Source organism: Muntiacus reevesi, chromosome 4 (genome assembly GCF_963930625.1).
Source record: "Muntiacus reevesi chromosome 4, mMunRee1.1, whole genome shotgun sequence".
In the NCBI taxonomy this organism is placed as follows: domain Eukaryota; kingdom Metazoa; phylum Chordata; class Mammalia; order Artiodactyla; family Cervidae; genus Muntiacus; species Muntiacus reevesi.
In genome coordinates, this window is record NC_089252.1 from 143710946 (window position 1) to 143719787 (window position 8842).

Consider the following 8842-nt stretch of genomic DNA (forward strand, 5'->3'; position numbering starts at 1 on the left):
ATGGGACATGATTCGGGATCACCGAGGAGATTTCATCTGGGAAGTCAATTCTCTAACCATCCAGTGGGTCCCCAGTGGCTATGAATGCAACCCTCTCCAGGGTACTAAAGCAGGGGCAGAGCGCAGAGGACCGGACTTGGGAGGAGGAAAGAGGCACAGTTTAGTCCAGGAGGCAGTCTGAAAATGGTTAGGGGACACAGGCCACCTCCCGCACCCAGACAAAGACAGAGAAAATCAGGGGCAAATGAACCAGGCAAATGAACCAGGCAAGTTGACCTTATAAGGGTAGTGGGACTGGGAAAAGAGGGACAGGAATGGATCTGTCACAGGGTTTCTCCTCTCTGACTCCCCGCCTCCACTGAATTTCTTGTCTGGCCTCTGATCAATTTCTACTGATTAGGATGGCCCCCTCTGCTGTCTCAGGAGCCCTCATCATCTCTCATGAGCCCTCTCAGTGGACCTCACTCAGGGTCAGGGTCTCTGAAATTGGTTCCCAGGACTTAATATAGTAGTCTAATATAATATATTAGAATATATATATATGTGTGTGTGTATATATAGCGTGCTGCTGCTGCTGCCGCTAAATCACTTCAGTCATGTCCGACCCTGTGCGATCCCATAGATGGTAGCCCACCAGGCTCCCCCGTCCCTGGGATTCTCCAGGCAAGAACACTGGAGTGGGTTGCCATTTCCTTCTCCAATGCATGAAAGTGAAAAGTGAAAGTGAAGTTGCTCAGTCGTGTCCGAATCTTCCCCACCCCATGGACTGTAGCCCACCAGGCTCCTCTATCCATGGGATTTTCCAGGCAAGAGTACTTGAGTGGGGTGCCATTTCCTTCTCTGATATATAGCATATTAGATATATATGTTCTAATTTGATATGTTTATGTATCAAATTAGAACATATATATATATATAAATGACATACATCTACCTGTAGGAGATAAACAGAAAATGTCAGAAAATGAAAGAAACACTACGCTTTACATTGCTGGTGCTATCTAGCACACAGGCCAAACTTCGCATTGGATAATATGTTGAAGTTAAATCTTCCTCTGATAGGCCCCTTACTAACGTGGCACAAACCGGCAATGCTGGTTGCATTTTCTCCCCCTTCATAGACAAGTACAGGCTGCTCCTGTGTTCAGTTCTTGAAGTGAATGTGAGGTTCCTTCTGCAAGTGAATTATATACTTCATTTGAGGGTGAGTCTGCTCCCACCCTGGAAAAGACACACATGTAGTCCTGAAAGAGAAGCAGATCTGATCACCTATGCTGGTTAATAGAAGCCTGTTCCGGTGTTCACAGCCCAGACAAAGACCCAGCAGAGGGTAGCGCAGGGGAACCTGACTCCACAGGAAGGACAGGGCAGCCTGCCAGGCTTCTTCCAAGGACTCGGATTCTCCCTCCCTCTGACCACGGGTTTTCTTCCAGCCCCTTGGGCAGGGGGCCTTATCCACTCTGGAGTAGAACTTACCTCTGACTGCGGCAGAGAGTGCCAGCAAGCTTGCAAGTCGTACTTCTGATCTCATGTCTCTGCACGGCCTCTGGCAACACTCAGCAAACTTTTATCTGTGGCTTTTGGTCCTTACTAATATGGTACAAATTGGCAATGCTGGTTGCATTTTCTTCCCCTTCCTAGACACTTACAGGCTGCTACTGTGTTCAGTTCTTAAACTTTCTTGTGGATCCCTGAACACACCATGCTTCTTCATACTTCCATTATAATGATGATATTAGCTCATCTTCATTGAGAACTTATGTGCATACAGAATGCAAAAACCTTTACATGAATTATTTCACATAATCCTCACAGCACTGTGAGATAGGTACTATTTTCATTCCCAGTTTACATCCCTAAAAATGAGTAATTTGCATAAAGATGCACAGGAGCCTGTGAGCCTAAGTACCTTGCTTGTCTCAAGAGCTCTTGCTCTTAGCCAGGGGTTGGCAAATTTTTCTTTAAAGGGTCATCTAATAAATCTTTTAAGCTTTGCTGGTCATATACCATTCTGTTGCAACCACTAGTCAACTCTCCTATTACAATGTGAAAGCAGAAACAGACATGGGACATTGACATAGACAACAGGGCATTAGAAAAACAGGATGTTGCTCCAACTTGACTTGCTAGCCCTTCCTACCCCTCCCGGCCTCATCCATGCCAAGTCTAAAGACTCTATCCCAAGAAAGTAGCTCAGAACACTATGCCATGGGAAGGAAAGCTTCTTTCTTAGAATTGGGTGGAAGAATACTTCTCGGTAAGGCATTGTGCAACCAGGGTGGAGGAAGAGGAGCTGCTTCCATGGCCTTGAGAAGGTATCTCTTTCCTGCCAGACACTGAATAAGCACTTCTTTGGGTAGGGAATGCCCTGCTCCCCTGGAAACTGCCTCCGTAACACTGGAGAGATTGAATTGCTTATAAAATAGTCACAAGAGCTTTTCGCAGGCTCATCTCAGTGTGAGAGTCTGTCTTTCCTCCTCTGGCTGTCCATTTAACCAGATAGTCTTATAAAACACCCTGTCTACAATTGCTTTCAGTACTCCTCATGGTACTTAATTTATGGACTAAAACAATGAATCCCCTTCCCCCTTAAATCAAACACCATGATCACTTGACAGCCTTCCCTCCCTCTAAGAATGTGTCTGGAGATTTGAGATTTCAAGCACTGAAATTAGGAATATAAACTTGGAAGTTACTTGTGACATCATCACACCTGTAAAGACACATTTTTATGATTCACTTTTTCTATATGCCCCTCAACTTTCTGTACACACCCCATTAAGGTGTCTGATCTTGACTCCTAAGAAATATCAGAATCTGAGAATATAAATTCAGTGAATTCCCTTAATGATTTTTGTCCTACTCATTTTAGATTCTTAAAATTAAGCTCTAAGTGAACATTCCAAAAAACTGGAAAAAAGGGTGCCTGTGAATTCCATTTGGTAGGGAAAAAAATGTACACAGTCACCAGCTCAATGGGAAAGCAAACACTGGGGAGGAAGGTGCAGGCATGGGTAGAAACCATAAGTCAGCTCTTTGGGCAGGGTGGGCTTGGGTGATCTCTTATCCTGTATCATGAAACTGCCAATTCCACACAAGACAAGGTTGTTCTTATGCTGTAAAAACTCGTCTCCTTTGTCCCTCTTGCCTTTCAAAGGAGGGTCATATCCCCAAAGTAGCCCCCAATTCCCAGGCCAGGCCACCAGGAAGGCAACCAGGAGAACCAGGACATGTTCAAACATGGCCAAAAACTCCCGCAAGCCACTTCTTGCTCAGACCACGGGGCAAATGCCTATTAGCCCTCAGAGATAGTTCAACCTGATGGGAAGGGTGGTGTGAGTGGAGGAGAAAACCTGTGTGGGAAGGGGGCACAGAGAAGAGTGTCTGAGTAAGCAGAAGGAGGGGACAATTATCACAGATCAGCTCCTTGTCTCCTTTGTTTAAGAATATGACTAACCCATGACTTCAGTGAATTTACATCCAGTGGTATTGTGTTGGGATCAAGTCAAGGCTAGAAGCCAGAAGAATTTCTCCATGACTAAAGGAAGCCAAAGAAGCAATATTCATACTTCATACCTTTCTAGAGGCAGGGGGTGATCTCACTATTTGTAAAGCCCAGCCCTTCCCAATCTGCAGGCTCACCTTCCAGGACTAAGCCCGGCCCATTTTTTCCATATATAAGCTGCTGCTGGGAAGCTCCTCTCATAGATCTGCTCCTCTCAGCTCTGCCCTCCACCTCTCATACCCTTCTCAACCTATTCTTCAGGAACCATGTCTTACAAATCCACTGTGAAGACCCAAAGCAGCAGCCGCAGGGGCTTCAGTGCCGGCTCAGCCAGAGTCCCCGGGGTCTGCCGCTCTGGCTTCAGCAGCGTGTCCCTGTCCCGCTCCAGGGGCAGTGGCGGCCTCGCTGGAGTGTGTGGAGGAGCTGGCTTTGGCAGCCGCAGCCTCTATGGCCTGGGGGGCTCCAAGAGGATCTCCATCGCAGGGGGCAGCTGTGCCATTGGTGGTGGATATGGCGGCAGAATAGGAGCTGGCTATGGCTTCGGAGGTGGAGCCGGGAGTGGATTTGGTTTTGGTGCTGGGGCTGGTAGCGGCTTTGGGCTTGGTGGTGGAGCTGGCTTCGGAGGTGGCTTCGGTGGTGCTGGCTTTCCTGTGTGCCCCCCTGGAGGCATCCAAGAGGTGACCGTCAACCAGAGTCTCCTGACTCCCCTCAACCTGCAAATCGACCCCACCATCCAGCGGGTGAGGACTGAGGAGCGGGAGCAGATCAAGACCCTCAACAACAAGTTTGCCTCCTTCATCGACAAGGTGAGTTGGGAGCACCTGCCCCTCCCACGGGGATTGCAGAGTGCCCAAGAGAGACCCAACCAGTGTCCTACCAGAGGGAGCCTTGGGATATTCAAGAGAGAGGGGACTCAGGCTAGTTCTCCACTGGGATGCAGGGCAGGCTTCATGTGGACCACAGGCTGAAGGTGATGGTAACTGTTTACAGCTACTGACTCCTTAAATGTCTTCCATAATCATGAGGAAAACATTCACAATTCTTGATAACCCTGAAGCAAAGAAATGAAATGAAAGAATGGAAAGAGTTATCTTGATCTGTTGAGCAGTGTAAGAAATTAAAAAGGGAATTACAGTGGAAAATGTACTTCAGCCTTAGTTGAGCTGGTGGGTGTAGGGGCAGAAGGAAAGAAAATGTAAAAAAAAAAAAAAAAGGAAATTCCAGGGGAAAAAAGACTCAAAAATATGTGAATACCCATAGACATACTCAACCTGTAGAACCAGATCATAACCACTGAGAGAGTTTGTTTTAGAGGGACTCATACTCTAAATAGGAAACAGAATTAACTCCAATTATTAATAGGATTGGAATTTAATTGTTAGATTATGGACATTTAAACATCCCTTTAAATGAGATATGCTCTTTAAAAACCTCTGTGCAATATATGAGAGAAATATGATTTTTAAATTACACCTGTGATTGTGCTTATCAAAAAGAAAAACAGAAAGGTGAAAAGTCATTGACAGATGTCTCCAGAATTGAAAGGGAGGGAGCATCTGACAGCTCACTGGGGAAACTCGGCCGTGAGACCTGTGTGGTGTGAAGCTAAAAAGTCAGGGGACCAGAACTGTCAGCTGGAGCCTCTGTACAGGCTCTGGAGCAGGCCAGCACCACCGGACCACCAGATTGGCCTGGGGACTTGTCAACTCACAGATAACCATCTTGTCTCCCTGCAGGTGCGGTTCCTGGAGCAGCAGAACAAGGTCCTGGACACCAAGTGGACCCTGCTGCAGGAACAGGGCACCAGGACCGTGAGGCAGAACCTGGAGCCTCTGTTCGAGCAGTACATCAACAACCTCAGGAGACAGCTGGATAGTATCCTTGGGGAGAGAGGCCGCCTGGACTCAGAGCTCAGGGGCATGCAGGACACGGTGGAGGACTTCAAGAACAAGTGAGTTACAGGAGACAAAAAGGCTCAGTTTCCTGAAGCCCACATTTCAAGCTAATTATATGATCAGGTTCAAATGAGGGCATGATCTCAGTAAAACATGTCCATGAAAATGAGACCACAATTCTTACCTAAACACAAACTCTGGAAAACATAAGGGCCATGCAGGTAGATGGGGAGAGTAATGGAGTAAATAATATAGTGACCACAAAATTCACCTTTGAAGCCTACTGGCAGGAAAGTCCCGTTTGCACACATTCATTCTGGGAAGTTGAAATTCCAAGTTGCCTTTTCTGTATCATCTTCACCCCTGACTCAGTTAGATTTTATCCTTTCTAATTCCAGATATGAAGATGAAATCAACAAGCGCACAGCAGCAGAGAATGAGTTTGTGAATCTGAAGAAGGTGAGATGAGTCAGATCAGGGGTTCAGGTTTCTTTGATGAAGGGGAGGACTCTGAGAAAAGTGGAATCAGGGAGACTAAAAGAGGAGCAGACTGGGCAAGAGGGCTTATCTGATCCCAGCCTGTTGACTTCTTCCCCAGGATGTGGATGCTGCTTACATGAACAAGGTTGAACTACAGGCCAAGGTAGACGCTCTCACAGATGAGATCAACTTCCTAAGAACCTTCTATGAGGCAGTAAGTATCTTTTCACATTCTGCTTTATTGATTATACTGAGATTTGCAAAGGGTGGAAAATCTCTGGCTGGGTACACCTCTCTAAATGGCATGACCAAAGATGACTGGATGATCTCTTGTTCTGCAGGAACTGGCTCAGATGCAAACCCACATCTCAGACACTTCTGTGGTCCTCTCCATGGACAACAACCGCAACCTGGACCTGGACAGCATCATCGCTGAAGTCAAAGCCCAGTATGAAGAGATCGCTCAGAGGAGCCGGGCTGAGGCTGAGTCTTGGTACCAGTCCAAGGTGAGTGGTGATGTGGCAGATGATGAAGAATCCCTGTGCCTCCTCTGAGAACATCAATGTGGCTATAGACTTCAGTGGGGAAACTACAACTAAGAAGTGGGAGACCTCTCAAAAGGCATGTACCCTGAACTAACAGGGTAGATCTTTTGGGTAATTATGTCCAAGTATAGTAGGTCAAAGACCCAAATGTAGGACAAAAACTACTGTAGATAAAGGCAGAGTGATCTTTGCTTTAGATTTACCCTGATGCTGGTTCTCAGCAACATTGCTTGTCCTGAAAAGAACCAGTCAGTGGTCCTACCAAAGATGGTATGTGATGGGTACAGTGTCAATGACCTAGTAACACCAAATTTCATATAATGTCCTGTGGAGAAACCATTAGTTTCGATTTGAGAAAACCTTGATTAGTGTCCTGTGAAGCCCATGGACACCACTTTGTCTCCCTCTGGTTTATAGTACGAGGAGCTGCAGGTGACGGCGGGCAGACACGGGGATGACCTGCGCAACACCAAGCAGGAGATCTCTGAGATCAACCGCGTGATCCAGAGGCTGAGATCTGAGATCGACCACGTCAAGAAGCAGGTATGGAGGGGTCCATAGAGCAGAAAAGCATTGTTTCCTTCCTAGACCATCAGGTGTCATCAACCATCATGTGGGAAATTTCTGGGCACTGAGAGAAAAGCAAGAAGAGCTCCCTCAGGTTAGAGAGCGGGAGCCCAACTTACAATCGGGAAACAGACTCAGGACAGACCAATTCCCACTGGTCAGTGGGACAAAGACACAGTCTAGAGGCATTAAAATGAGATTCTATCAGAGGAATGGTTGATTTGGGAATACAAGACACATGTGGGCAAACAAAATTTCAGGTCAGAAAGTGTGAGGAAGACTACTGCAAATATGCTCAGATTCAATACGAAAAAGAAGCTGAGAAAAGGCACAGGGCAAATGAGAGTTAGCCAAGACTGTAAAGTGGAAGAAAGGCAAGGTCTCAAGAGTTCGAGATGAAATCGTCTTTCAGTGAGAACGTTTGTGGTTTTGTATAAGTTATTATATATCCACACAAACTTACCCAAACTGTCAACATTCAAAACAAGGCAGCAGTTCCATTTCTTTCCACATCCCCTGGCTTTATTCTGCTGTGGCATCTCCCAACCCCATCCTCACTTGTGTGGTTAACACAGAGGGGAATAGGTTTTCATTATGGACACTGAGACTAGTTAAGGTTTGTAGTTTGGAGAAAGATTGGACAAATGAGAATCAAACCTCCTTTTCCATGAGATCTGGGCTCTAGAGCTCTTCCTCACTGGGAAAGTAGAAGTATGCTTCCTCTCCCCTGGAGCCCAGACTCAGGTTCATCTGCCCCTCCTCCCCTCTAGTGCACCAGCCTGCAATCCGCCATCGCCGACGCTGAGCAGCGTGGGGAGCTGGCCCTCAAGGACGCCAGGAGCAAGCTGACTGACCTGGAGGACGCCCTGCAGAAGGCCAAGCAGGACATGGCACGGCTGCTGAAGGAGTACCAGGAGCTCATGAATGTCAAGCTGGCCCTGGACGTGGAGATTGCCACCTACAGGAAGCTGCTGGAGGGCGAGGAGTGCAGGTGAGTAACTCACACAACCTCCTCAATCAGCTGGCTCCATCTCCAAGGAGTCCTGCCAATGAGCCCACGTGGAAGGCACTCTAGTGCTGGTCATAGTGCTACTCCCAGAAGAGCCCTGGGAAGGCAGGCTCCTGGGGAGTCTCCTCACACGGAGGTTTCCCGTGCGGGCCCAGCTGTGGCTCTGGGCCTCATCATGGCTGTGTCTTCTCTCTCCTAGGCTGAGTGGGGAAGGCGTTGGACAAGTCAACATCTGTAAGTACTTCACCTGCCCCCGGCCCTTGCCCTTGCGTCCCCCTGACTGGACTCTGTGTGGCAGAGTGAGCTCACCATCTTGTCCTGACCTTGCCCCTTGCCTCCACAGCCGTGGTGCAGTCCACCGTCTCTGGTGGCTATGGCGGTGCCGGCGGCTATGGCGGTGCCGGCGGTCTCGGCGGTGGCTTAGGCGTGAGCGGAGGAAGCGGCTACTCCTACAGCGGCGGCCACAGCCTTGGAGGTGGCTTCAGCGCTGGCAGTGGCAGAGCCATCGGGGGTGGCTTCAGCTCCTCTGGGGGCAGCAGTTCCGCCATCAAATACACCACCACCACCACCTCCTCCAGCAGGAAGAGCTACAAGCACTGAAGGCCTGTCATGGGCTCAAGCTCCCACAATGTCTCAGGCTCCCTCTCCAGCTTCACCACCGTCTCATTTTCTAATTATTTCCTCTTTTCTGCTCCCTTCTTCTCTTACTCCTTGAATTTGAACTGAAGTTACTGAGTACCCTCATCTTCACTCTCCCAAAACCTGTGACTCATGAGGTTCCATTGTTCAGCACTGGAAGGTCACCGCTTGGGTCCTACTCCATAACAGGGCAATCCCACTT

At 48.1% G+C, this 8842-nt stretch overlaps 1 protein-coding gene across 2 annotated transcripts; it reads left to right on the top strand.

Moving 5' to 3' along the window:
- Positions 1-3771: 3771 nt before the first annotated feature.
- LOC136166051 (keratin, type II cytoskeletal 6A) lies at positions 3772-8601 on the top strand. Of its 2 annotated transcripts, XM_065932078.1 has the most exons (10): positions 3772-3997; positions 4058-4311; positions 5242-5456; positions 5799-5859; positions 5999-6094; positions 6222-6386; positions 6843-6968; positions 7763-7983; positions 8201-8235; positions 8345-8601. In XM_065932078.1, the coding sequence occupies exons 1-10, from the start codon at positions 3772-3774 to the stop codon at positions 8599-8601; spliced, it is 1656 nt and encodes a 551-aa protein (XP_065788150.1). The 2 variants fall into 2 exon arrangements, with proteins under 2 accessions (XP_065788150.1, XP_065788149.1); XM_065932077.1 differs by having other exon boundaries at positions 3772-4311.
- Positions 8602-8842: the final 241 nt, after the last annotated feature.

Bases quoted from the DNA above. Each gene is read 5' to 3' on its own strand.
- LOC136166051 (XM_065932077.1), top strand. From the start codon at position 3,772: ATGTCTTACAAATCCACTGTGAAGACCCAAAGCAGCAGCCGCAGGGGC. The intron at 5,860-5,998 runs GTGAGATGAGTC...CTTCTTCCCCAG, and splicing joins AGTTTGTGAATCTGAAGAAG to GATGTGGATGCTGCTTACAT. The intron at 6,969-7,762 runs GTATGGAGGGGT...CCTCCCCTCTAG, and splicing joins TCGACCACGTCAAGAAGCAG to TGCACCAGCCTGCAATCCGC.